The 13239-nt window shown below is 46.6% G+C and overlaps 1 protein-coding gene across 1 annotated transcript in view; it reads right to left on the minus strand.

Moving 5' to 3' along the window:
- RSU1 (Ras suppressor protein 1) overlaps positions 1-11772 on the minus strand; it is a 195684-nt gene extending 183912 nt beyond the window's left edge. The window contains exons 1-2 of the mRNA XM_081098283.1: positions 11630-11772; positions 11287-11398 (exon numbers count right to left, since the gene is read on the minus strand). Coding sequence (XP_080954409.1) covers positions 11287-11395 — 109 coding nt within the window. The 5' untranslated portion in view covers positions 11396-11398; positions 11630-11772. The remainder of the gene's footprint in view (positions 1-11286; positions 11399-11629) is intronic.
- Between the last annotated feature and the right edge of the window lie 1467 nt (positions 11773-13239).

Genomic DNA, 13239 nt, shown 5'->3' on the forward strand with positions numbered 1-13239 from the left:
GTCACCCCCAACTGCCTCCCCCTGCCAGCCTAGTCACCCCTCACTGCCCCCCTGCCAGCCTAATCTCCCCCAAGTGCGCCCCCTGTCGGCCTGGTCGCCCCCAACTGCAACCCCCCCTGCCGGCCCAGTCGCCCCTAACTGCCCCCCCACTGGCCTGGTCACCTCTTACTGTCCCCCTGCCAGCCTGATCGCCCCCAACTGCCCCCCCCCCGCCTGCCTGGTCACCCTCAACTCACCCCCCCTGCTGGCCTGGTTGCCCCCAAATGCCCCCCGCCCCGCCGACCTGGTTGCCCCTCACAGGCACCCCGCCGGCCTGGTCGCCCCACACAGCCTACTGTTCAGTTGTTTGGCTGTCCCTCACTAACCCCCCTGAAGGCCTGATCACCCCACACAGCCTGCTTGTTCAGTCGTCTGGTCATCCCTCACTAACCCCCCTGCCAACCTGGTTGTAGGCAGCCATCTTGTAAGGGCGTGAGAGTTAATTTGCGTATTACCTCTTTATTATATAGGATGTGACGTGCCTGTCAAAAATGTTAGTGACATAAATAAGGTGAGATAGCATAAGCTAAGAACACAATTTCTGAAGTCTGACTGCCTGGGTTCCAAGCCAATGCTCCACTAGTTATTAGCTGTGTGACTCGGAGCTAGTCACTTAAGTTCTAGAAATCCCTTTCCTCAGGGATAACCTGAAAGACGATGAGGAAAGGATGATAATATTCATAATGAAACTGTGAGGTTCAAAAGAAATAAGCCATAAGGAGAGTTCAGTACAGTGTCTGGCAAATGGCATGTGTGTGTGTTTGTGCAAGTGTATTAATACACTCCATTATACATGGCATTTTAATTGTATTATCTGTTTTTTATGCTTCTAATAAAGAAGGCACAACTTGTAGAATACAAACATATAATAGGCTAAATAAGTAACTTTCACACAACCTGAAGACTTAAAAAACCATCTTACATATGAACATTTGCAAAACAATCTTTTATATACTGAGGTTGCAAACCAGGTTACCAATCTCTGGTCTGCACTATGCCTTAAAAAAAAAAAACAAGAGGCCAAGACCTCTTACAGTTAACTATGTGGTCTGATGTGTGTCTTTCATGTGGCCCAGTTTGGACTTAAAATTGAGACCTATTCTGAGCTTAGAAGAATAATTAACAGATGTGGAGAAAAATATATTAAATGAAAGCTTCTTTACAAAACAGAGGTAAATGATAACTAACAGTACCATTTGATGTAATTCAGGTTTATTTTGTTGTGATATACTAGAGGCCCGGTGCAACTCGGGGGGGGGGGGGGTCCCTCAGTCCGGCCTATGACCTCTTGCAATCTGGGACCCCTCAGAGGATGTCCACCTGCTGGCTTAGGCCCGCTCCCAGAGGGACCGGGCCCAGGCTGGCAGTCAGACATCCCTCTGGCAGCCCGGCAGCCCTTGGGGGATGTCCACTCGCCAGCGGGGAGCAGGCCTAAGCTGCAGTCGGACATCCTTGGTGCTGCTGAGGAGGCGGGAGAGGCTCCCACCACCACTGTACTGGCAGCCATCAGCCTGGCTTGTGGCTGAGCAGAGCTTACCCTGTGGGAGTGCACTGACCACCAGGGGACAGCTCCTGCATTGAGCGTCTGACCCCTGGTGGTCAGTGTGTGTCATAGTGACCAGTCATTCCCAGTCTTTCTGCTGTTAGGGTCAGTTTGCATATTACCCTTTTATTATATAGGATAGAGGCCTGGTGCACGGGTGGGGGCCAGCTGGTTTGCCCTGAAGGGTGTCCCGGATCAGGGTGGGGATCCCGCTAGGGTGCCTGGCCAGCCTGGGTGAAGGGCTGATGGCTGTTTGCAGCTGGTCATACCCCCTCAGGGTGGGGGTCCCCACTGGGATGCCTGGCCAGCCTGGGTGAGGGGCTGATGGCTGTTTGAAGGCTGGTCATACACCCTTCAGGGTGGGGGTCCCCACTGGGGTGCCTGGCCAGCCTGGGTGAGGGGCTGTGGGCCGTTTTCAGGCTGGCAAAGCCCCCCCGGCGATGGAAGCTCCCAGCCTCTCCTTTTTTTCTTTTATTCTGGGATTTATTTACCTTCTATAATTGAAACTTTGTAGCCTTGAGAGGAGCTCAGAGCTGGCCAGGGCAGGCAGGAGGGAAGCTTGGCTTCCTCCATCGCCATGGACAACCCACTCCTGCTCACTCCAGCTCTGTGGTCACGGTCGGCTGAAAGCAGGTATCTGGGGTTTATTTACCTTCTATAATTGAAACTTTGTTGCTTTCAGTGGAGCTCAGAGCCGCAACAGCAGGCGGGAAGCTTGGCTTCCTCCGTCATTGGGGCAACCAAGCCTCCTGCTTGCTCCAGCTCCATGGCTGCTGGCCGCCATCTTGGTTGGGTTAATTTGCATATAGTTGCTCTGACTGGCTGGTGGGCGTGGCTTAATGCATAGAAGGTACAGTCAATTTGCATGTTTGTCTTTTATTAGTGTAGACTAGAGGCCCGATGCACGAATTCACACGTGGGTGGGGTCCAGCCGGCCCACCCCAATGGGGCCCATCAGGCTGGGCAGGTTGGGAGGAGGGGCCGTGGGCGATTGGCCAGCTGGCCCCACCCCCGATCGAGGTATTGGGGGCCAATCGGGGGCCAGGCTGGCTGGGGATGGGGGGCCAATCGGAGCCCAGATCAGGCTTGTTGGCTGCCTCAGTGCGCATCATCGCCACCAGTCATTGTGGTTGTTTTGCCTTTCCAGTCGCTGGGCTATTATTTATATATATATATATACCAATATTTCCCAAACACAATCTTCTCTAGCACCAGACTTCAGAGTGTTCTGAACTAATGTTCTAAGTTTGAAGACAGACAGAAAAATGAATATACAGTGCAAACACATCTCACATCTGATCACTAAATTCAGTTAAGATTAATAGTTTTTTTGAAAACCATAAGGAAAAAGAAGGGTTCACAGTTAATACCGACCAGATAGAGAATAAGTTGCTTCTAGTGTTTTCCTCCACAGTTAAAGCTCTGCAACAATATGGTAAGACAGACTTATAGAGAACAAGTTGACAGTTCTGGGAGCGAAGCTGAGGGAATAGAGGGATTGAGCCAAAAAAAAAAAAAAAAAAAGAGAGAGAGAGAGAGAGAGAGAGAGAGAAAGAACTCATGGATGTGGACAACACTGGGGTGATTCCAGGGGGTAGACAAAGATGGAGGAGGGTATAAGGGGGAATAAATGGGGATGAAAAAAGTAAAAAAAAGAAAAAAATATGATAAACCTAAGTTTCCAGGCTGCAGGCTACCCAAATGATGCTTTTTTCCCCCCCAAGTTTTCAAGAATTCTGAAAGTGAATGCCTTGTAGTAAGGCCTGCTGTCCCAGGCACCCCAGAAATCCCACTCCTTAACATCTGAGCCAGAACTCTGTTACACTTCAGTGGTGGGAAGCAACACAGCACGGTTATTATAGAACAAAGGTGTTAGATACACTTAAGTGTGAACTCTGATTCTGCCACTGTGTGATCCTGGGACTTACAGCCTCTAGATCACATTCTGCTTGCTCATCTGTAAATGCTGCAGCAAGGGGTGATGTTATAAGTGAGAAGCATTTGCCCCAGTGTAAGCACTCAAGCATGAACCATTCAGAACCTCTAATGTAGATGTGATAGAGTGAACTATGGCTCCTAAGATTCCTGTATTGAAGCCCTAACCCCCAGTATCTCAGAATGTCACTCTATTTGGAGACAGGACCTTTAAACAAGTTAAAATGCAGCCATTAGGTCAGCCGTAATCCAAACTGTATCCGTATGAGACAAGGAAAGTGGACACACAGAGAGACACCAGGGACAGGCATGCTCAGAGGGAACACCATGTGAGGACACAGAGAGAAGGCGGCCACTGCAAGCCAAGGAGAGATGCTTCAGAGAAACCTGCCCTGCCTACACTTCGATTTTGGACTTCCAGCCTTTCAAACTGTGAGAAAAAGTCTGTTTAAGTGCCCTGCCCCCCCACCCCCAGCCCCTGCCCCCAATCCCATCTGTGGTATTGTGCATGGCAGCCCCAGCACTGTTAAACATCACACACTGATGAAATATGCCCCAAGGGGCAATGGCAAATTACATTAGCCCTATCTTTCACTGGGAAACTCACTGATCAATGCCTCTCTATTCAGAAGCCCCTGTGCCTCTGCCTCCAGCAGAGGCTTCAGGCTGCACTGCAGTTATGAAATGCCCCAATCATAAAGATGCTTTGGATCAGACAGACCATAGCAAGGGGAGGTTTCTTTGGCTATAAGCTTCTAGGAGGAAGTACCATAAAAGAGGATATCCCTTTACCTGAAGAAAGAGGCATGACGGGGCAAGAGGACGCAACTGCCCAAGCAGAAGTGAATGATGGTGAGTGTGAACTGAGGAAGCCTGAGGAACCCGCAGAGGCTCAACGCTGACCCATGCTGGTCTGGCACTTGACCTACATGGACTGTTCCTAGGCCACATTTTATGCTTTTGCATTTAAAAAATAAATCAACCTGCACAAACTTGCTATTCAATGAAGCAAGAGACCTTTATGTGATGTAAAGAAATCAATTCTAGTTTTTGCTTTGTAATAATGTATCTCAGATATCTAGATTGAATTCTTTAAACCAGGTTCTTGTAAATTTATGAAAAGAGGATCTAGGACAGCCGTGGGCAAACTACGGCCCGCGGGCCGGATTCGGCCCGTTTGAAATAAATAAAACTAAAAAAAAAAAAGACCGTACCCTTTTATGTAATGATGTTTACTTTGAATTTATATTAGTTCACACAAACACTCCATCCATGCTTTTGTTCCGGTCCTCCGGTCCAGTTTAAGAACCCATTGTGGCCCTCGAGTCAAAAAGTTTGCCCACCCCTGATCTAGGATCTGGTTTGCAATTATTATCCATATCAACTCTAGCACTTTTTATCACAATTAAAAGCTGGCTATTATGGCAAAGTAATGGGTATTATGATTTCTTATAAAAATCTAACTACTATTAATCCATTAACTAGCTTACAGTTTCCTTAACTTAGCAAATATTAATCACTGGGTAATGTAAAGATTCAACAGGGAAGAAGCTCCCAAAGACTTAGCTTACATTGTGCTCATCACAAAAATAAATAAATGCATTCAATAAATAGCTATAGGATGACATACAGTATCTTAATTATTAGCTGAAAAACTGCCAACAGTTTTAATGCCTGTCATTCTCAACAGACAGGAACACACTACAACTAAAATCCTGTTAAAGACCCAGCTGTCCAGCCACCTCCCACATGTCCCTGGCTCCTGACCCCATGACACTGACATACCCAGTAAATGTCTCCCAGGAATCTCAGTCAGATGAGGAAGGAGGCACTGGGTGCCCAGACATTAAGAACCAGCGAGACAAGAGGTGAAGACCACTGGAGAAGTACCAGGACTGAGAATTCAAAACGCTACAGAGACACTGTTCTGCATATTTTATACAATCACAGATGAAAGCTTAAAATATTAATAGCGAATATTAAGACTAATATGTGCCATGAGGTAGACTGAACGCTTCGGTTTCCCCCTAAAAGTGATAAACTGAAACCTAACCCCTATTCTGTGATGTTATTAGGAGAGGGGGACCTTTGGGGGGTGATGAGGCCATGAGGGCCGACATTCATGAATTAGGTATTAGTGCCCTTTATAAAGAGGCTCCAAAGACAGCCTCTGTCCTTTTTACCATGTGAGGACACAGTGCGATGGCCATCTATGAAACAGGAAGTGGGTCCACACCAGACAGGGAATCTGCCCATTCCTTGATCTTATAGACTGCCAGTCTCCAGAACCATGAGAAATTCTGTCACTTATAAGCCACCCAGCCTCTGGTACTGTTATAGCAGCCCGAATGAATGGACCAAGACACACATGCTAGATGGTATTCAAGGCATTTCACAGATAATGACTCAGTAATTCTATGAAGTAGCTACTCTTACTATTTCCATTTTACAGATGCAAAATCTGAGGCACAGAGAGGTTAAGTGACTTGCCCAAGGTTAGGCTGCTAGTACAGGGGTGGTCAAACTTTTTGACTCGAGGGCCACAATGGGTTCTTAAACTGGACCGGAGGGCCGGAACAAAAGCATGGATGGAGTGTTTGTGTGAACTAATATAAATTCAAAGTAAACATCATTACATAAAAGGGTACGGTCTTTTTTTTTTTTAGTTTTATTTATTTCAAACGGGCCGGATACGGCCCACGGGCCGTAGTTTGCCCACGGTTGTAACATAAAGCTGCTCACAAAAAAGAAGCCATGGCTAACTGGAACCGAAATGCCCAATGATTGAAAAATTGTAAAAGGTCATTCATTATTATTTCAGTTACATTGAAGGGGGTCACAATTTCTTCTTCATTTTCTTTCCTACCTGGATGAAGCATTTTGTTTCTACTCTGTCCTAAAGTAAAAAATTGAACACTGAACAGTTCTATGTTGTTCCGAATGGTTGTAAACTGTTCCCTCTGGACAGTCGGGGAGAAGTCAGTGGCAGGGACACAGAGACAACCTTCCCTCAGCTGTGCTATGCTGTCCACCCCAGCTCAACTGAACTCTTAATTAATGCAATAGCATCCTTCTTCAATCAACTTTCCCCAAGCACAATGCCAAGTACCGAGATAGCAGAAGCAAGCACACCTGGCCCAGAAGAGCCACTTGGCCCAGGCAGGATGGGATGGTGGGGAAACATCTCAATGGAGTTACGTAGATAGATAAATAATTCTTTCTTTTATAAGCATTAAGTGACAAGGGAGGGGTTAGTTAGCTGGGGAGAGAAAAGGGCTGCCCAGGCCAAGATATTGCAGGGTGGAGAGGGTCAATGGGAAAAAGAGAGGGGACATCTGCAATACTTTCAACAATAAAGATAAATTTTAAACACACACACACACAAAAAAGAAACACAAAGGTGGGCATATACAGGCAACTTAGAGGAGTCAAAATATAAAAGGTCTTAATAAAGATTACAGCTAACAGGACATGGTCTTCCCAGCTCTTTAACTTTCCCCTTGAAGACAACCTACAGGCATACTCAGAGATATTGTGGGTTCAGTTCCAGACTACCTCCATAAAGTCAGTATTGCAATAAAGCGAGTCATAATCTCTTTGTGCTGGAGGGTCTTTGACTTCAATTTGTAAAAATCAGCAACATCTGTGAAGTACAATAAAACAAGGTATGTCTGTAACTGACACACCTAACAGAAGTGACTACTTCCAGGTTTAACACAGCTTCTGAAACCAAAGAAACTATGAGTACTTTTGTGGATTATTTTATAAGCTCCTTTAGAAAGACCTCCAAGGCAGGTTATTTTCTAAGATTGATCTGAAAGATATTTCAGCCTAACCTGAAAAAAAACTGATAAAGGCCTGAACACCCAGAGGGTAATAAACTTGAAGAGATTAAAACGTCACAAAAGACTTAAGTAAAAGAAATGGGGGAAATCTTGCAGGCTCCTGATGGGATTCTTAGCTCCCGGAAGCTGATTACAGGACCCTTCAAAAGCAACTTCATCACCCAGTGAAGACAGCTGCTGTGTGGAGAGTTTCTGCAGTTAAATTTTCTTTAATAAAAAGAACAAAATCGGTGTCATTACACTTGGAAGCTTTAAGGAGAACATGTGTGCAGATTACACGTCCTATAGAAAAACAATGAAGAGAAAGAAAAAATGAGGGGTAATTAAAAAAATAACAGCCATCTAAATCTATAACAACCCTAGGCAAAAGTACCATACCCTCCAGATCCTAATAAGCCACATAAAAACATCCACACAGGCCCTAACCGGTTTGGCTCAATGGACACAGTTGTCGGCCTGTGGACTGAAGGGTCCGATGTTTGATTCCGGTCAAGGGCACATGCCTGGGTTGTGGGCTCGATCCCCAGTGGGGGGTGTGCAGGAGGCAGCCGATCGATGATTCTCTCTCATCATTGATGTTTCTCTCTCTCCCTTCCTCTCTGAAATAAAAAATATATATATAATCACACACATATATATACATAGTATATGTATGTGTGTGTGTGTATATACATACATATATATATATATATATGTATATATATATTCCTCATAGGACACAAATCCCTCACTCTGTCTAATTAACCATGCTATTCTTGGTTCAGGCCGATATGGTGGAACTGGTGATAGCTGAGGCTTACCAAGTTCCATCTGGAACTTCGCATTAATAGTTAACATTTCATGTGCAGGCATAGTGCTCAGCAGCTGACATACATCAGTGCCTTTAGTACTAAACCAATCCAACCAAATGGGTACTTACATATCCATTTGACAATGAGGAAACTGAGGCTCAGAAAGGTTAAACAGCTTCTCTGACGTTTCACAGCAGTAAGCAGAAGATGGAGAATCTGAAGCCGCACTATTCCACTCCAAGGCCCCACTTATGAGTACTGCACTCTCCTGCCTGGCAAAGCAGGATTTGGCCATTTCCAGAATCTGACAGGAAACTCTAGAACCTGTCTACTGGCTGTCTCTGGCCTAGGAAGTTTTCTCCATCAGAAAGCTTTTGGTATCTAAGCTCCTGAAAACATTTTTTAAGGCCAAGTACTGTCTCAGAGGCAGTGCTGCGCTTCTTAGACACAACTCTCCCAGTAGACAGACAGATGGACATCTCATATGAGAATAAGCACAAATCTCCATTCTTATCTTTTGGGAGATAAGAATGAACATACTTCCTGGGGAGTTCAGTGGATTAGAATGGTTATTGTGTCTCATAATTTCCCTTTAATGCCCTTACATTTTTTTCAGTTTCTCCAAAGAGTCTTATCTTAGCACTAAACCAATAAAACTATTCATAAAACTACATGATAACAGCTAAAAATGTTATAAGGAAAGGCTGTGGCTTCTCATGCTGCAATAAATATAATCTTGTCAAATATTTTAATATGTAAAATATGATGTGCACTACTGATACCTGAATTCCAGTGAGGAATAATAGGCTTTGGAAAGCATTCAGAACCTCCCAGCTCCAAAAGTCAGGGAGCTATAGCAGAAAGCAGCCACTCCTTGGGTCTACACACACCACAGAGGCCAAACTCACGTCCCCTGAACTCCCCAGGAAGTACATTCTTCCTTTAGTATGCTCTCTAGGAAAAATTAAGGATGATCTTACTTTCCACCACCTCATATTACAACGGAAACATCTTTTTCAGGAAGCAAGTGGCTCTTTTTTCTTCAATAAAAGTCAAGGCCTCAAAAAGATAATGCAACTGAACCAAAATAGCTACACCACTCTCCCTACTTATATTACAGAAAAAAAAATTTTTCTTGAAAGCTGAGAAATATAATGTTTTTCTGCTGAAAGCAATCTCTTTCTTCAAGCCCATGAGAAAATGAGTGCCAAGGAGCAGAAAGCCATGGGGCCAAGAGTACAGCAGAGCCAGGCCTCCTGCTGGCAGCTCTTCACCTCCTCCCTCCACTGCAGCGGTGTCCCCGGTGATAACCAGGACCAGGCAGGGGCAGCTCGGGGACACACCCAGATCCACAAGTGCCAATTCAGTACCAGAGACATCTGCTCTGTTGCTGCCCCAGGGAAGCCATCACCACTGAGAGAGGCCAACACATAGCAAGAGGCTAAGATGCTAATTAGTACAAAAGCTAAGCCTAATGGCAGATATCTTCCTAAGAGCTTACAAATTTTCATCAACTTTTCAGAGATGTATCAATGGCACCATCCCCATGTCTGTCCCAGGCACAAACCATGGAGTCACAGTAAATCTGACTCTGCTCTCTCCACACCTAACAAGCAATCCATTATATTTTCGGGTCTCCTGGACCTCTCCCCTTCGTCTCCATTGTCACAAACTAGTGTGGATCTCATAAACTCACAGGCCTAAGCCAGTCTTCTCTCTTTCATCCATCAACCATTATGAGCACCTACTGTGTTCCAGGCAATATTATAAAGAAGGCAAATATAAATTTTGCCCAGCTGTAAGCCCCTGCAGGCTCCCAGTGGGGAAGAGAAACAGTTAGGTTAAAAACAGATTACAATCCTATGTAACGAGGGTCATGAAACAAGGTATGTCTTCTAGCTTCATAGGAGAGAGGGTTAACTATGTCAGCTTGGGACAGACAGAGGCTTTACCTAGGCTGAGACGTCTGAGCTGACTCTTGATAAACAGTAAAAATATTTTGGGCCAAGAAGAGTGAAGAGGGAGGAAACAATACTTGTAAAGGTATACAAACCTGAAAGGGTGTGCCCTGGCTCAGGAAGGGCAATGAGGTAGAATGGCTGGGACACCAAATACACGGAGGGGACGGGACCTACGGTGGGTTGTGGTCAGACTCAGGAAGGCCCTGCATGTCACGCCAAGGAAACTGGAGCATTGCTGTTGGTAATGAGCAACCAGAGGTGTTTAAGAGAGAAGGTCCAAACTGAAGCCACATTCAGCCTGAAGAGTATTTTATTTCACCTTTATAAAGTATTTTTCAAATACTGAAATGAATCACCAACTTCTGAAAATTGGTAAGTTTCACCCAGATACTTGTTTTCTTAAAAAACAAAACAAACAAAAACACTCTGGCAACACTGAGCAAACTTCTCCAGGTGGTAGCAACTGTTTGGATCTGAGTAGTAGGTGGGATACCATTAAGGCGGTCATGACTACCCCCCAGACCTTGAGTTTGTATTCCCTGGCTTAAAGGACAGAGTAACACAGAGACCTGTGTTACTGAAAAAATAGCACTGCGAGCAATAGAGACTAGACCACAGGGTCCGTAAACCTGGAGGCAAGTGGGAAGTTAGGAAGACATCACCGTAGCACAAGCTGGAAACAACAAAAGCCTAAACGAAAGAGGACAGACCCACAAAATGGTAATGAGTGGAGAAATGTTTAACATACTCAAGGCACAAGAACACTTGCCACGTAACATTTGTGCGGCATTTGTTCAAGGGCCAAAACCTATATTAGGAGAAAAGAAGAATGATATTTTTAAAAAGATTTTCAATTAAAAAATAAAGTGGCTATTAAGTAAACCGAGTGGGCAATCCACCCAAACGCCATCAATCCGCACAGACAACTGCTGAGACGCAGCAGCAGCAGCCATCTGTGTGATCCCTGCCCGGGCCCCCACGCGCGTTTCCCAGGCAAAAGAGAGCACGTTCTGACGGCAAACTTTGTGAGCCAAGGTCTTGACAAGTGATGTGTACAAGCAGAGGGTGGCCTATAAGCCAGGACAACCGCTCACACAATGGCCGGCAGTTACTTGGAAAACTTACACGCCCTTCCAGCCCCTCCAAGGGGAGGGCGGGGCCCCGGCACTCACACAGGCCGTGGACGTCCAGCATGTTGGAGATGCCGCGGTCACTCATGTCCACTTCCGGCTGGTTCTTCTCCCGGCTCTCCTCTACCAACTTTTTCAGGGACTTGGACATGATCTGCACCAAACGACAACAACAAAGCACGTGGGTGAAGGCAGGAGGGTGCGGAAACAGAAAGGAGGGAACTCTGCTTGCCACGCTCGGCTTCCCCCGCGCCCTGCAAAGTGGGCATCCAGGGGCAAGGACCGGGTGCAAGCGGGAGGATGGGGCGGGGGCGTGGAAAGGGTCCAGCACCCCTCAAACCGCGCGGAGACCGGCGGAGCCAAGTGCACTGCCACACACACTCACCTCGGCGGGCAGCACCTCACAGGTTGTACGTGGAAACGGCCGGCTCCCGCGGGGCGCGTTTTGCGGGTGAGAGAGATGCACCCCGCCCGCCGGAGCTGAAGCAACACCCAAACAGAGAACGCTCCCGGGCGGACGCTCTGCGCAGGCGCACTCGGCGCCGCCCCGCCCAGGCCCGCGCCGGACCCTTCCCAAATTAGGAGAGGAGTTCACTACATTTGGCCGGCGGGCGAGGCTTCGCCTAAAGGAGAACGTGTGTCCCCTCCACCGACCAATCACGGCCGTGGTTCGGCCTGAAGATCCCGCCCCTCCCCGCGAGGAGTCCGCCCACCTGGAATTTGGGTTTGAGATTCTGATTGGACCGGCGTTGGCGCGTGCGCGTTAGTGCTGGCGCAGGCTCAGTTAGGCAGGAGCGCCGCGGATGAAAGGGGGGGAAGCTGAGCGAGAGACTGAGTGTTGGGTCCTGGGGAAGCTGGAAGGGAACCTTTCCGCAGGTCCTGCGTCTGTAGCTGCGGGTCCACTCACCGGAAGTTGCCACCGTGAGTCCCTTACCCACGAGTGTGCCCCCCGCTATAGCAGGAGCTCGTCCAAGACGGACTGCCTGGGGGTCCGTGCCCCAGCGCCCAGCCAAGGACCTCTGTGTCACATGAAGAGGGAAATCCCCAGATAAAGAATTGACCTCTCTCTTCTAATACTGCTCTCAAAATTGTCCCGTGCTTTATTTTGCTTTCTATTGAATGGTGACTCCATTATACCGTTTCCTTTTTTTTTTTACTAGCGTTTCTAACTGATATTCTTTTTCTTGCATCCTTCACGATATCTCTAGGATCTTGCAGCTTTACATTCGTCTTTATTGCTTGAAATCCAATGAATTGTTCTTGAAGATTAGGAACCCACTAAACTTAGTGCTCTAACTTAGACTGGTTCCGTCTTTCCTGCTGAGTGGTTATCTGATTTCACGTGATTTCTGGGTTCCCACCGACATCTCTTTGGATACGTCTTGCTGGGGTCCCTCTGTTTACTAAATTATGTTCCCTCAAGTATCCCTTTTTATGCGTGTTTCGTTCTTTCCCATGGTTGCTGCTGTAATTCTCTGTCTGATGATTCTTGGTTGACATTTCATATTCAGGCATGAAGGTCTGAGCGGATTTTCCTAGATAGCTAGTGTGGTAGCTCTTCTGTTGTGGATGTGTTTGTTTCCCTCCTCGATCAGCATTAATTTTCCCTGGGCTGTTTGTCTTTAGAGGTGAGAACCCGGTGTTATGACTCCCTGTAATCACAAGACTGCCTTTGCTGCTGGAGGGAAATGAATTATGAGCATCAGCTATGGCTGTTCTATTGCCTCTGGTCTCATCTTCTCAAACTGCACTTACCAACCCCTCATCTAGGTAGCACTCAGAAAATCGATTCCCAATTCTGCTGCATTTCTCTCGATATTATTTTGGGCTGCAATGTCTTTCTGTTTCATTTGTCAGCATGCTTTCATTCACATCATGTTTTCCAGAAATTCTTTTCACTCCCTTGTAACTCTCCTCTCATTCTCTTCACTTTACCAGTGCAATCTATAACAATAAAAGGTTAATATACTAATTAGACCGGACGTCCTTCCAGAC

Source organism: Myotis nattereri (assembly GCF_964212035.1).
Source record: "Myotis nattereri genome assembly, chromosome: 1".
In the NCBI taxonomy this organism is placed as follows: domain Eukaryota; kingdom Metazoa; phylum Chordata; class Mammalia; order Chiroptera; family Vespertilionidae; genus Myotis; species Myotis nattereri.